Source organism: Sarcophilus harrisii, chromosome 1 (genome assembly GCF_902635505.1).
Source record: "Sarcophilus harrisii chromosome 1, mSarHar1.11, whole genome shotgun sequence".
Classification (NCBI taxonomy): domain Eukaryota; kingdom Metazoa; phylum Chordata; class Mammalia; order Dasyuromorphia; family Dasyuridae; genus Sarcophilus; species Sarcophilus harrisii.
The window spans coordinates 319,222,437-319,238,771 of NC_045426.1; the positions used below are offsets into that span (position 1 = coordinate 319,222,437).

The 16,335-nt window shown below is 34.6% G+C and overlaps 1 protein-coding gene across 2 annotated transcripts in view; it reads left to right on the top strand.

Moving 5' to 3' along the window:
- Positions 1-16,335, top strand: part of SLC28A3 (solute carrier family 28 member 3) — a 140,003-nt gene that overhangs the window by 73,747 nt on the left and 49,921 nt on the right. For both annotated transcript variants that reach the window (XM_031945462.1, XM_031945461.1), the window contains 5 exons: positions 9,672-9,763; positions 11,944-12,133; positions 12,838-12,982; positions 15,909-16,022; positions 16,145-16,222. In XM_031945462.1, coding sequence (XP_031801322.1) covers positions 9,672-9,763; positions 11,944-12,133; positions 12,838-12,982; positions 15,909-16,022; positions 16,145-16,222 — 619 coding nt within the window. The remainder of the gene's footprint in view (positions 1-9,671; positions 9,764-11,943; positions 12,134-12,837; positions 12,983-15,908; positions 16,023-16,144; positions 16,223-16,335) is intronic.

Sequence of the window (16,335 nt, forward strand, 5' to 3'; positions counted from 1 at the left end):
TTCAACAATGAGATGATTCAGATCAGTTCCAATGATCTTGTGATGAAGGGAGCCATGTACCCCCAGAAAGAGGACTGTGGGAACTGAGTGTGGATCATTACATAGTATTTTCACCTTTTTGTTGTTTTTGTCTTTCTTATCTTTTCTTTTTTAATCTGATTTTTCTTGTGCAGCATGATAAATGTGGAAATATGTTTAGAAGAACAACATATTTTACCTATATTTGATTACTTGCTATCTAGGGGGAAGGGAGAGAGAGAAATTTGGCACACACAGTTTTGCAAAGGTGAATGTTGAAAACTATCTTTGTGTATATTTTTTTTAATTAAAGCTTTTTATTTTCAAAACATATTCAATAGATAATTTTTCAACATTGACCCCTGCAAAATCTTGTGTTCCAAATTTTCCCTCCTTCCCTCTATTTCCTCCCTAGATGGTAAATAATCCAATATATGTTAGACATATTAAAATATATGTTAAATTCAACATATATGAATATTTATACAATTACCTTGCTGCACAAGAAAAAATCAGATCAAAAAGGAAAAAAATGAGAAAAAATAAAATGCAAGCAAATAACAAAAAGAGTGGAAAATGATATGTTGTGGTCCACTCTCAGTTCCCACAGTCCTCTTTCTGGGTATAGATGGCTCTCTTTATCACAAGATCATTGGAACTAGCCTGAATCATCTCATTGTTGAAAAGAGTCACGCCCATCAGAATTGATCATTGTATAAATCTTGCTATTGCTGTGTATAATGATCTCCTGGTTCTCCTCATTTCATTTAGCATCAGTTCATGTAACTCTCTCTAGGTTTCTCTGAAATCATCCTGTTGGTCATTTCTTACAGAACAATAATATTCCATAACATTCATATACCATAATTTATTCAGCCATTCTCCACCTGATGGGCATTCCACTTGCTACTACAAAATGGGCTGCCACAAACATTTTTCTTTGCATGTATTTTTGAAAATAAAAAGTTATTATTGGAAGCAAGTCCATATTTCCACAATTATCATACTGCACAAGAAAAATCAGATCAAAAAGGAAAAAAATAAAAATAAAAATACAAGCAAACAACAATAAAAAGTGAAAATGCTATGTTGTGACCCACAGTCAGTTTCCACAGTCCTCTCTCTGGGTACAGATGGCTCTTTCCATCACAAGTCCGTTGGAACTGGCCCATCACTTTTTTATGTCTAAACAATAAAATTACACCTGATTTATAATATTTGTTGATTTCTGAGTTGTAATTGCTTACACTGAAAATTTAACAACTTGTTTTTCCTAAGTTCATAGTCTCAAAATACCTCTGGGTGTCACTAATTTTGTTCCACCAACTTCTTCATACCAGGGCAAGGACAGACATAAGGCAGAGCTGGGAAGGTCAAGATACAATCCAATAAGTGACCAGTAAACCTCTGGCATGATAGTATTTAGGCCATGTTAGGGGCCATGATTATATAATGCAAAATTTCTTTGGATTTGATGTATGGTTGCCCCAATCTCTCAGTAGGCTTTTTGGATGCATATTTCAGGATATTTCCAGAGTCAGGATAACACAAGTGCTTGATGGGGATGGTAAAGGTATCTAATTGGTTTCCCACACCTTAGGGTCTCAGGCAGCGACACATCAATTACCTGGTGAGGGATCTGAAATTGCTCATTTATAAGAAAAATCACTGAGGCGGAGTTCCAAACCAATAGCACTTTATTAAAGGGTCTATAGCACCTTCTGATGAAGTGGACCTTAGAGCTTCTTTAGATGGGCAATATAAGAGTCATTTCTGGTGACCAAGTGGTCATAAGATGGTCACTTGCTCACACTGGATAAGAGAAGGTGGTACAAATGTATAAAAATAAGTTAGAGGGCTTTTCAAAAAATCAAATATCCCACACATGCTAAATTTGGGCATAAAATTTGAATAAAACAAGATGGAGATGCCTTTGTCAGCATTCTTGTGGTTGCACAAATGAGCTTCCTAAATGACAAATGTTACCTTAAAGTCTGAGGTCCACTATAAAGACCTCCTTTACGAACATATTTTATCAAATTATCTATGATTTATGTAAAATAGCAAACTAATTTATTACTAATTGGAATAGATTTGGGGAGTCCAAATTAATCATGTAGAAAACTAGAAGTATTTAAATAATACATTGGGGTTTGAATCCTGATTCTGGACTTCAGGCTATAAACTTGAGGAACCAGATGGCATCAAGATATGCTTTCCTTCAAAAGCTTGTTAGAGATTCACGATTTCTAGTACTTGCAATATATTAAATAACTTCCAAAATCAATTAGGCATCTGGGCAATTCCAATATAACTTGTTTCTTTGGGTCTCAGACATGACTGCCATACGTGAGATGAGTTTGCAGTAGGAATGCTTTGCGTTTCTTTGTTCTTTCACAGCTCCTTGTCTCTAAAAGTAACAAAATAAAAATCAGAAACTAAGGGGACAAATGACTCTGTCAAAGCTATCCCCTGATGCAGTCAAAACATATCAACATGTTCTACTTCAGTATTGACTTGTCCACTAAAATCCCTAGATATTTTTCCATGAGAACTTTTGTTTTGCCATACCTCCACCCCTCTGGAGGTTTTGACTTTTGGAACCCAAACACAGAAGTTTTTATTTATTTCTATTACATTTCATCTTACTTTACTCAACCTGTAATTCTAGCCTTTGGAACTATCCAAATATGTTAACTTATTCCACCCAGTTTCTTATCATTCACAAGTTTGACAAGCATGCTCTCATCCAAGTTATTGATTTTAAAATATTGAACAATACAAGGTCATGAACAGACAGATGATCCCTGAGGCACTGCCCTTGAAACTTCTCTCCAAGTTTATATTGACCCATTAATGACTGTTCTTTTGGCTTTGGATTCAGTCTAAATCAACTGGACTATGCATTCATATAAACCATATCTGTATATCTTATCCAAAAGAAAAACTTGAGCAATTTTTGTCAAATGATCTGCAGAAACCTAAATATAGATCTAATTCATCTAAATGTACTAAATTTTGGATCATTTAGACTAAATTGATCTAAATTCCCCAGTCTACCAGTTCAGTTTAGAGTTTTGTGGTTGTTTGGGAAGTGTTATTAGAGAATAGGGAACTGATTGGACCTGGGATTTTAATATTATATGAAATCCCTAGTGATAAAACTTCTTCTCTCAATGCAGATCAGTACCTGCTCTGTACCTTGTTGTCTTTCAGCATTACCCAAACTACACAGAAAAGTTTTCCCCAGGTCATACAGCCAGTGTGAAACTTGAAATCAGGACCCCATGATTCCAAGGCAGGCTCTCAGTCCATGATATGACTGCCTGTCCTCCAATCTAATAACTTTGTCCAAAAAAATAAAAAATTTTGAGATTGGTATGGATTATTTCTCTTAATGATCATGCTGGCTTTTTATAACTACTCTTTTCCTTTATTCTTAAGTTCTAGAATTTTACACACTTACTCTCTTTCCTTTTCAAAAAAGGTTAATAGTTCTCAAATTATTCCATCTCTTCCATTATCCAGGATCTTTCATAGATTTTTAACCTAAGCTTAATAATAATTTTCCAGTTCTTTCATCAATTTAAAGTTCATAAAATTAAATATTGCTCTGCAAACTCATTTACCTTAGGTTTTTACTTCCTTTTTAAAAAGTCAGCATCTCATCAACCTTTAAATTTTCTCATCTAAAAATAAACTTGTTTTCTCAACAGTATTTTATTTTTCTAAGTAAATTTAAAGATAGTTTTCAAAATTCATTTTTATAAGATTTTGTGTTCCAAATTTTTTTCTTCCTCCCATGTTTGTATGTAATCTTCTTGTTTTTCTGATTCTACTCACCTCACTCAGCATCAGTTCATGTAAGTCTTTCCAGGCTTTAAAAAAAATTATATTATTTTTTCAGTCATGTTTAACTCTTCATAATCCCATTGGGGTTTTCTTGGTAAAGATACTGGAGTGGTTTATTATTTTCTCCTGTGGCTTATTTTAAAGATGAGGCAAACATGGTTGAATAAATTGCCCAGAGTCACACCACTAATAAGTAACTGAGGCCAGATTTTAACTCAGGAAGATGAGTCTTCCTGACTCCAAATAAGGCTCTCTATCCACTGCTCCATCTAGTTGCCTCATAAAACTAACTAGCATTTTATATGCTTTAAGATTTGCAAAGCATTTTACCCATATCATCTCACTTAATTTATACAGCTCTGCCATTATTATTATTATTCCCATCTAATAGATGTATGTATGTGTGAGAGAGAAAAAGAGAGACAGAGACAGAGATACAGAGAGACAGGGAGAGAGAGACAAAGACAGAATGAATGTATGAGAAGCTGAGAGAAGATAAGGGATTTGCCCCATTCACATAACTTGTGTCTAAAGCAGAATTCAAACTCAGAACTTCCTGACTGCAAGCCTGGCATTCAATACACAGAAATAATTTAGCTTTCTATAAAGAGGAAGGGGCTGGATTAGATGACACATTTTCAGCTCCAAATCCTAGATCTTTTTTTGTCCCTTTGACTTGGAGCTTCAAGTGACTCTTTTATAATTATTTTCAAATCCTTGCTTCTGTCTTCTAAGCATCACCTTTATGTGGTGTTTTAAGCATGATGCTAAAGATTATGGGCAACATGGGGGAAGACCTTGGAAAGAAAAGTAGGGACTACACATAAGCTGTACAGTGTAGCCCGGAATTTATGGGTTAAACATAAATTTTTTTGTAGACAATGATTAACTTCCCTTGGGAATTAATTGGTCCCAATGGTCTCTGTTTCCCACGCAACCTCTAGGGTTGCATTTGCCTATAATATAATTGAAATTAAAATAGAAAATTTAAGGCACTTTTTATAGCTGTCAATAAAGTTAGTTTCTCACAGTGTATCATTTCTCCAGACCAGAAAGCCAGACTTTCTGAATGGAATCCCTTGGCAGTTTTCTTGCATATTGGTCACCAAGAGGAAATTCCTCTGAGAGAACAAGATTAAGCTCAGAGCATCAGAAAGAACATTTCCACTCTGAGACAACACAATTTGTATTTCTGAAACAATACAGACTGAACATCCCAACTTATATTTCACTGTGACAGTGCCTTCTCTCAGAAGTCTTGTAGAAAGGTACAACTTGAATTCAATTCAACAAGCATTTCTTTATTTTTTTATATTTTTATTTTTTGAATTTTCAATATACTGTTTTTTTTTGTTTTTGTTTTTGTTTTTTGCTGAGGCAAGTGACTTCCCCAGGATCACACAGCTAGGAAGCATTAAGTGTCTGAGGCCAGATTTGAACTCAGGTCCTCCTGACTTCAGGACAGGTGTTCTTCTCACTGCGCCATCTAGCTGCCCTCAATATTCATTTTTTATAAGATTTTGAGTTTCATATTTTTTCTCTCCTTTCCATTCCCTTTCCTGAAGACAGCCAGAAATCTGACATAGATTGTACATGTGTAATCATGTTAAACATATTTTCATGTTAGTTATCAACATGCATTTTTAAAGTGACTTCTATGTCATGGGGCCTACAATGAATAGTGATAAAATGACCTAAGTTGCCCTCAAAATGGCTTTTAGATTTAAATATTATAGGATCATAAAAGGACCCTAAAAATAATTTCATTTAATCTCCCTAATTATGTATGAAGAAACTGAAGCCCCAGAAAGGTTGAGTGATTTGCTCAAAGTCTCACAGGGACTACATGACCAAGAAAGCAATTCAAGTGATAAATGCTGACTCCAAAATCAACATTCTTGCCATCTGATCATATAACGTAACATCTGAAACTTTCTAGTAGTCCTTGCTCACCAATATCCCAGACAGGCCTTGGACCTAATACCATGCAGACCAGAGAGTTAGAACACCAATATAATGAAGGATTTGTTGTTCTGATTAAAAATTTGGTTTCCTCTTTAAAAAAAAAAAATCTAAGATCCCTTTAATAAAACAAAAATATAGACTGAAAGAAACAAATCAACAGGAACAAATTCTTCCCATGCTAAGACTAGATTTCAAAACTGATCATTCAGTATTCTTGTAGCCGAGTTATTTAAGTCATGTCTGGCTCTTCCTAACCCCATTTGAGATTTTCTTGGCACAGATACTGGAATGGTCTACCATTTCCTTCTCCAGATCATTTTACAAATGAGAAAACTGAAGCAAACAGAGTTAAATGATTTGCCCAGGATCACTGGCAGATTTAAATTTATACCTTCCTGATTCCAGGCCCAGAATTCTATCTATGATTGAGAATTCCAATATGTGTCTATAAGTACTTATCATGAAGTAGCTCCTTGCAAAAAGAGATTGTTTCATTTTTTTTACTTGTATTCCCAGTGTCTGTAATAGCTCCAAGCATAGAGTTGGCACTTAAATACTTGATTGATTGAGCTATGCCCTTTATTAATTTCATATGGTCTATAATAGCCTAAAGATGTCTGATTTTATGATAGTGAGATCCTCCTTAAAAATACTTTGGTGTATAAGATCATCTTAAAATTCAAAGTTACTGAAAACAAATTTTTATTTTTGAGACTTTGAAAGAGAAAATTTCTTGACAGCCCTTGAGATAACTGGAGAATACCCTGGGGCATTACAAAACCAAAGTTGAGAAGCACTGCACAGAAGCCAAAATGTTCTCATCGTGTATCAACTTTCAAGGACATTTACCCAGAGAAATCTGAGCTTCCTTTCCAATTTCACATTACCTTAAGATTCCTTGAAACACTATAAGACTCTAAAGGCTAAGAAAGCCCCCTGAGTGGCAGAGAGGTACTCATGTTTCAGCTAATGTTTATGGGAAAACACCAACTGGATGCCTGGAATCATTTCTGATAGATAACCAAACATTGGTAACATATTTCCAAATAGATTATGTATGAGTTGCACAAGGACAAACAGAGACAAATTTGAAAGTTTTCCTTTATTCCTTAGCATGTAAAAAATATTAGCCTGAAAATAAATTCATCTTATAAGATATCACAACTTATTGCTCAGTGGTTCTAATACTAATAGTTTAAGGTTTTCAAAGTGCTTTACAACTATTAATTTCGTTAAATCTTCATAGCAATCCTAGAAGAGAAACAACATCCAATTTTTCATAATCCCATCTAAGGTTTTCTTGGCAAAGATACTGAAATAGTTTTCCATTTCCTTCTATAGCTCATTTTTTTACAAATGAGGAAACTGAGGCAAACATGATTAAGTGACTTGTGCAGTCACACAAATAGTCCAACAAAAGAAAGCAGATTTGAACTCAAATTATACGAATTTTACGTCCAGGACTCTATTCACTTGGGGAAAGTAAGGGTGAGGATTAGAGACACAGAACTACAGTTATATGAACTTTCTTTGTCAATAATAAGGTAACTTTAATCAATCATAGGTTCATAAAGCTAGAACTGGAAGAATCATTTAGTCCTACTCCCTCATACCACAAATGAGGAAACTGAAACCCAAGATTAAATGACATACCTAAGTTTACACAGACAGTATTAGAAATGCACATTTAAACCTGGGTACTCTGACCTTAGAGTTAGTGATATAATTTCCACCACATTTTATGATGTCTCTCTATCCAAAGTCACACAGTTATTACAATAGACCTAGTTTTTCCTTACTTAAAAGTCTAGCTCTAAATGATCTACCAAACTGACTACTAGGTATGTTTACCTGGACAAAAAGATCAAAATTCTAAAACACTACAAAATAATCAGTTAATAACCTTCCTAGGTAAAAGATTGTGAACTAGAGATTCAATCACAACTGTATTTTTCCTTAAGCCTCCAAACTACATTATATAAGGTTTTTTAAAAATATTGCCTATCATAGAATCTGTAAGTTTTGTCATACCTTTAATTCAATATGAAAGGAAGTAGGTTTTAGATTTTATAATACCTATGTACTTAAAATAGATTAATTTTTTATGAAGAAACTTTATTTGGAATCTACCAATTTTTAGTATTATAAAGTTGTCCAATGTTTTATCAGAACATAAGTAAATCAGTGTGACCCATGATTTTATTTCTTGAAAACTTGCAGTTTTATTCTCTGTGTAGTTTTTGAAAAGACACCCTACATATCATTTTCAGTTTCCAATTTGTTAACATTTTCTCTGTACATTTGTATATCTGTAAAGCTCTCCTTTTCATTTCCAACTCCTGGCTTCTCCCAAATCCCAACTAAAATCACACTATTGTAATACAGGAGAAACTGAGGCAATTCAGAGTTTTTAATATTTTAACACAGGTTTTTACAAGACAGTTTTTTAACATTTTAATAGTGAAGAATTTAGACTAGCCATAGCCAGTCAGCTGGATGGGACCCTTGTCTCAAAGCATCCAGCCACAAACAAATAATTCCAGAAACTTTTCTAAGGCTCCAGCTATCACAGAAACAAAGGCAAGGGAGAAAATTCCAGGAAGGACCATAACTTAGTCCTGACAGACTGGGCATCAAGATTTGGAGGTGGAGCAGAAGACAGAAGCCTGAGAAAGAGATGCTCAAGCATTTGAGATAAGCCATCTAGAGTTTAATAATTCTTTGGAATGTGAGAGTGGCCAGAGCTTCAAGGTCCCAATTCTCTCAGTCCCAATGGGGCAAGGAAGGGGGAGAGGGATGGCCACTAGGAAAACTGAGGCAGAACAATACAGGGAAACTGAGGCATTACACTATTTACAAGAATCCTTAATTAATACCTCTTAGTTCCACTGCCTTCCTTCTGCTGGTCATTTCCAATTTATTCTTTATTTACTCTGTGTGTGTGTGTGTGTGTGTGTGTGTGTGTGTGCAGTTTTTTTTTTCATGTTGTCTCTACATTAAATTATAAGCTCCTTGAAGGCAGGGACCGCCTGTCTTGTCTTTCTTTGTATCCCCAACACTTAACATAGTATTGACTGATTGTTTCTTGCTATCATTTCATTGCAAAGTGTTACAAATGGTAGTTAAAAAATAAACTAAATGGTATTAGTTTAATAAGAATGAGACAGGCTTCTTTCTGGGTAAACTGAAAATTTTGTAACTTCATTGATTAGAAATGATACAGTGTTTCTGATTATTACAGATTTCAATTATATCATCTTTCCCTGAATATTTGAAAGAAAAAGGTTTTGTTCTCAAATCTGATTCCTTGTGTTTGGGTTGGTAAGAATTATTCCCCCAATTTGAATTCCAAATTTTTCAGATGCATTATTGCACTCAGTCAATTAAAAAGTCCCTTTCTTTCCCATCCCACCTTAGCCTTTACCAAGTTTGTCCCCAATATTACTTTCAAAGATTTCAATAGGATAATTATTATGTGGCAAAAAAAAAAATCACCATGTTCCTTTTGGAATATTAGTAACCCCTACCCTATTCTAAAACTACTTCAATTCTTGCTTTTACTTGACTGACATTAATTTCTTTTCATATAGATATAGGCATAGATATCTCTATTTTACTGATGTCTTTTGTTTTTAATATCACCTTCTCTTTCCACTTCTACCCACCCCAAACCTCCCTTGTTCCCCACAGAAAGCCATCCCATAGAAAACAAAAGAAAAAGGAAAAAGAAAAAATAACTGATCCATCGAACACAGTGGCAAACACATCCCACTACTTAAAAAAGAAAGTGTGTTTCTTTCTAGCTAAATTCTTTGTCTCTTTTTGTGTTTTCACAGGTACCTAGAAAAGAAGTATGATGTGATTTGTAACTTCTTTAGGAAGCATAAAACTGTGATCCAATACATCTTCTATGGCATTTTTTTAGCAGGTACTTCAGTTGGGAGGGAAACAAGCACTTTTTTAGGTTTTAGTTGAAGGGTTGGGCTTCTCAGTGGAATGTTGAGGAAAACTCTTTCAATTGTGCAAGAGCATCAAAAATGTGTTCAAGATGCTCTTTGCCACATAATCAAAGCATAGGGAAAGTGAATACAAGATGTTCCCCTTGAAATGCCCAATTTATGAAGCAATACAACATAAAAAATGATTGAGAGGGATGTTATTGAAATTTTCTTAAGTCAATTACTATGATGGCTGATATGGGTAATAATAGCTTTGGTGGTAGGAAATCTTCCAATTAGTCTAAGGCAAAGCAATAACCCCTATTAAACAAGCTATTATTAAATATCTACTATGTGCCAGGAGATTTTGACACTGGGGATACAAAGGCAAAATAGAACTATCCCTATCCTTTAAGAGATGTGTATATATAAAGAAAAAATTCAAGATAAATACAAGGTAAATTCAAGATAAATAAATAAATTTATTGGGAGAGGGTATCAACTAGACAGCTACATGGCTCAATGGTTAGAACGCTGGGCCTAGAGTCAGTTAAAACTATAATTTCAGATGCTTTAGCTTTGTGATACTGAGCAACAACCTCTCAGCCTCCCCAAGAAGGAAAAAGAAAACTAGGCTTGCTAAGATATGAAGGTGAGGAAAGAATACTTTTTTGGCATAGAGGATGGACAGTGTAAATGTTAAACGGTAATCCTAACACGCTGGGCAGCTAGATGGTAAAGTGGATAAATCAGTGGGCTTAAAAAAAAACAACTCATCTTCATGATTTCAAATCCAGGAAAAGCAAACCTTCAGTCACAAAGAATAAAGGCTGAAATGACTAAACAACATGCGCCAGTCAGGAGGCTAAGCAATGTGGGTACAAAAAGGGAAAAGTAAAATAATACAAAGAAGCTATTTTATATTCTTGATGTCAAATAAGTTCATATGTACCTAAGCCAGCTCACATAAATGAGAAGCCCTCCTATTTTCAAGTACTTTCAGAGTAGGAGATTTGCTTTTCCAATGTTAAGTCATCGGTAGGAGGTCCAGTTTTATTTTATCCATGACTTTTTCAGTCACTCTGAACTAATTACCTATCCTCCCTTCAACTTAGTTTCTTCCATCCATATATTTTGCCAGGCTATATTGTCTAAGCTTATCATTACAATGAACAATCAAGCAGAAAGGTCATAATGAAGAATCGTCATTTGTGGCATTAATTGCTTTGTAAAAGAAACAGAAAAGTGCACCTTCCCTCCTTTGTTAGCTTTTAGGAGTTTACATAGTGAAAATAAATTATAGTGTCCCCATTTGCATTAAATTTGTTAAACCCCCCACAGACTCATAAAAATATATCTATCAAATTAATATATTGCAAATATGTACATATAATTATGAAAACTCTATGTTAACAGTATATTAAATTAGCTAAAATCAGATGTGCTAAGAATTAATTTTTAAAAAAAGTTCCTCCCCTTTCCAACCAAAATTTTTTCAACCAAAATGTCAAAGTCTCACTTTTAACTGGTAACTTGTTATACATCCCTATTCTTTCCTCTACTGTCAACCCCTTGCCCCACTTAAAAAAAAAAGTTGGTTGCCTTTTTTGGGTATTGATTTATAGAGAGAAATATTTTTATCTGACAAACTTGGGGGGAGGGGGACATGGGTTAGAATGAGAAAAGTCTGGATAATAGGGATGCTTCCAGAGAGAATAGAGTCCAATGGATCAAGCAGAGCGGGGTGGAAATGTAGCTCTTAAGAATTAAAGTTGGGGCAGCTAGTTGGTGCAGTGGATAGAGCACCAGTCCTGAAGTCAGGAGGACCTGAGTCCACATCTTGCCTCAGACACTTGACACTTCCAAGCTGTGTGACCTTGGGCAAGTCACTTAACCCCCAATTGCCTTAGCAAAAAAGAAAAAAGAAAAAAGTGGTGGGTTTTATTTGTTTGTTTTGTTGGGGGGGAGTCTCCTTGAGGCTTTCTTTTAATCAGATGAAGAAATCTTTTTTATATGGCAAGATAAAAATATAATTGAAATCATATTAATGGACACACACACACACACACATATATATAATGAACAGGTAGTATATATATATATATATATATATATATATATATATATATATATATATAATGAATAAAGTGTTCATTCCTTTCCTTTACAGGCTACTTGACTCTAATGATTGCAGCTTGTGTGGTGAACTTTCATAGAGCCCTCCCACTTTTTCTCCTCACTATTGCTACCATATTCTTTGTTATTTGGGACCGCTTGATAGCCAAATATGAAGGTCAGATTGCAAAGTTCTTGTCTCCTGGTGGCAGATTCCTAAATAAACATTGGTTCTGGTTGAAATGGTAAGTATAGAGCATCTTCCTATTGTTCATGGGTGGGATTTTAATGTAAAATCATGTGTGTAGCTAATGTCTGAGTCAGGATTAATCCTCAAGTTTTCCCAAGTCCATATTGTTGGCGGGGGGGGAAGGTTATGCTAGGAGGTCCCTCCAGTAATGGAATCACAGATCCAGATGCTGAAAGAGTATCCCAAGGGAAATTGTGGAAGTCATACTATTTGGAGTTTATGATTGTCAAGCTATCTGTTCTATCTTCCAAACAGACCTACTGGACAGCTGATTTCTTGATCAAGTCAAGACAGATTATTGAGTCTGTGTGTGTGTGTGTGTGTGTGTGTGTGTGTGTGAGTGTGTGTGATTGTATAACTGTAATATATAATATAATATAATAATAGTATAATTTATAATATATGTGTGTTACCCAATGTAATAATAATATAATTTATAATATGTGTGTATTACCCATTCCATATAGAAAAGCCAGGAATTAGGCATCTCTTTTCCTAATTCCTCAGGATAAGAAAGGACATAATGGACTTGAGGGAACTATCTCAGATTTCTCAACTCTCTCAGTGATTGCTCATATAAACACACCCAATAGAGTTAGTGTTATTATCTGTCCCAACTTGTCATTCCTCAGGACAAAAGTTTGGTTGTCATTTGAAAATACCTAAATCATCTCAACAATCCCCTTTCCTTTCTCTTAGGCTGATGTGGATCTCACTGATTATATGTATCATTTGCTGGCTAATTTTTGACACAGCCAAACAGGGAACCCAGGCTCTGATGTCCTTTGCTGGGCTTGTGTTTTATGTTCTCCTGATGCTAGTATTTTCTAAGTACCCAACCAGGGTAAGTACTAAGGAAATCTTAAATTCATTTTAATCTCTTATCTGCATTTAAGTACATTTTAAAGCATTATATGTAAAGAATACATTGGGTACTTTTAAAAAATGTTAAAACAAAAGTTTTTTATTTTCTTCCTTACACCACTGTCATTTCTTAATGCCTCTCTCTCCTTTCATTTTTCTTTCCTCCAACAGAACCTCCCTTTTAACAAAAGAGAACCTCCCTTTTAACAAAGGAGAATGGCTAAATGAAGGAAATCATGGACATAATTTCTATAGAGATGCCTGATCTTGTAGTTGTAGCCAATTAGAAATCCTGCTTCAATCCTTTTCCCTAATGAGTCAGTCTCCCAAAATGGAACCCATCACTTTTGGATCAAAAGTCTCAAATCAACATATATTCCAATGACATAGATCTTGATTTTTAAAAAATTCATAATTGCCAGCATTTGACTACTGGAATTTTTACTTTTTTATTGATCTAAAAACTTATTTATAATATTCTTTAAATTGACAATAAATGACATTTTCAATCTATATTTTGATGAGAGGAGATTGCTTTAATAGGGAAAAGAGTAAATTCTCAAAACATATATTGTCACACAATCATAAATACTAGGAATTTTCAACCATATGAAACAAAAGCTTTGCAGTGACCCAAATTCTTCTTTGCAGCCCTTGACCATCACAAATATTATCTGAACTGCCAATCAGTGCTTCTCTTTTAGTTCTATATTTTGGAACTGGAATTGTATAGTGAAATAGAAATGAATCATCAAAGCTGAATTTCATTTACATTATTTTCAAACAGTACAGTGCAAAAAAAAAAAAAAAAAAGAATGCTGTACTGGGGGGCGGTGTTAAGTTCCAATACTACTATTTACTGCTTATGTGTAAGTCACTAAACTTTTCTGAGCCTCGGTTTTCTCTGAAAAAATGAAGAGGTTGGATAAAACCAGCTTTTATGAAGTTGGCAAATGGAAGAAAACCCTGTTGTTGTTTTTTTCTGTATCACATCAGCTTGATGCCAGAATAAAGCCCTTATGATGGAGCTAACATATGAGATATGATAAAGCCACGCTGCAACTCCCTTAATTAAAGATTTTCCTACTTTTTTACTTGTTGGTACTTGGATTGTCCATCTTTTATGGCTCACTTAATGCTTCTGGACCAGTCATTTCTAGTGATATGTCTTTGATGTCTTGTATTCCTCTTTTGATGTAATTTGTCTTTATTAACACATTGCTGCTTACTTCACATGTACCATGAATCTTTTCATCACCCTTTGGATCACCTGATCCTATTAAGATCATGATGTTCCTTGATTCACAAACATAAGAGGGCATAAGAGGGAAAATATCGATGTTAAGGAGATGAGTTTTGGCAGAAGAGAGCAGTTTGGGAGCCCTGTACTGTAAACACTGTGCAGTCCCCAAGATGCGATCTAATCTTTCTTCAGTTTAGCTTATTGTCCATCTGCAACATATATTCAAGCTATGAACATTAATGAACTAACTGACTAATGCTCTCCCATAATCATCTGGGCAGTAGGCTTTTTTCTTTGTTTCCTCTTTTACTTTATTTTTGCTGGCAGATGGCAGATCTCTTGGGTGAACAATGAAGAGGTCTATTGGTATTATGAAAACCAATACAGTTAGTACAATTATCCATAAATAGTTAAATCTGGGCATTCAACCATCTAGACAATTTATTTCTTTTTACTATGATCTTGACTAACAACAAACAAGATTATCATTTCCATATATGAAGCAGAACAAAGATTGTGCATGCATCTTCAAAGAACATAGTTCATAACAATGAAAAACACCTTTGGGGAGCATATATTTCCCTATTTTATGATTGTCTTGAGATTAATCATCAGAAGACTGTTATATTTATTTCTACTATGTTTTCATTGAATCTTGCATGTTCTCAGGAAAACCTTTAAGATGGCATTTTATTGTACAGGTCAATAAGTCTATGAAATAGCTAGGGTGAGGATGGAAGTAATCAACAAATGACTCAACTATAAAATATTTTTTACATGTTTTTTTTCTTCAAATCTAGCTACCACCTCAAGTACTTTTAAGAACACAGGGTCACTATATCAAGATAAGGTCAAAATGGATTCATGATTTAGACATAAAGGATGATACTATAAGCAAATCAGGAGAGCAAGGGATAGTTTATCTGCCAGATCTTTGGAAGGAGGGAGGAATTTATGGCCAAAGAAGACTTAAAAATGCAAAATGGATAATTTTGATTACATTAAATTAAGAAGGGTTTGCAAAACAAATCCAACTTAGTTAGGTAAGTGGCAAAGCAGCCAGTGTTTCTGATAAAGGCCTCATTTCTAAAATATATAGAAAACTGAACCAAATTATAAGAATATAAGTCACTTCCTGATTGATAGTCAAAGGATATGAACAGACAATTTTCAGATGATGAAATCAGAATCATTTACCATGTCATATGAAAAAAATGCTTTACATCACTATTGATTAGAGAAATGCAAACAAGGCAACTCTGAGGTACCACTTTATACCTATCAGATTGATTAAAATGACAAGAAAATACAATGAAAAATGATGGAGGGGATATAGGAAAACTAGGACACAAATGCATTGTTGGTGGAATTGTGAATTGATCCAACCATTCTGGAGAATAATTTGGAACTATGTCCAAAGGGCTATGAAGCTGCATACTCTTTGATCCAAGAGTAGCTCTCCTGGGCCTGTATCCCAAAAAGATCATAAAGGAGGGAAAGGAACCCACATGGACAAAAATGTTTGTGGCAGCCCTTTTTGGCAAGGAATTGGAAATTAAATGGATGCCCATCAATTGGGAAATGGCTGAATAAGTTAGTGCTTGAGTCCCTTATCACATTTCTTTCCTAATAAGAGCAACTTTTCTGATTCTTTTATGCACAGGTGTTCTGGAGACCTGTCTTCTGGGGACTTGGATTACAGTTTGCTCTTGGTCTTCTCATTCTAAGAACTACACCTGGATATGAGACCTTTAATTGGTTGGGAAAACAAATGCAGGTAAGGTCGAGTCAATATAGGTCATATTTAACTATCAAGCCTGAGGATTTTCCCACTAATTCCACAAGCATCTTTTTCAGTGATTTTAATTTTTAAAGTAAATATTGATATCTTTACTCTAGATTTTCTTAGAATATACGGACACAGGCGCCAAGTTTGTCTTTGGTGAGAAGTACAGAGACCATTTCTTCGCTTTTAAGGTAGGAACTACTACCTTTTCCATGTAATTCAATCCACAGCTATAAATTTTTTATTTATTTTCATTGATAAAAAAGCACTACACCCACCTAAGTCTTTCTTCAGCCACCCACTA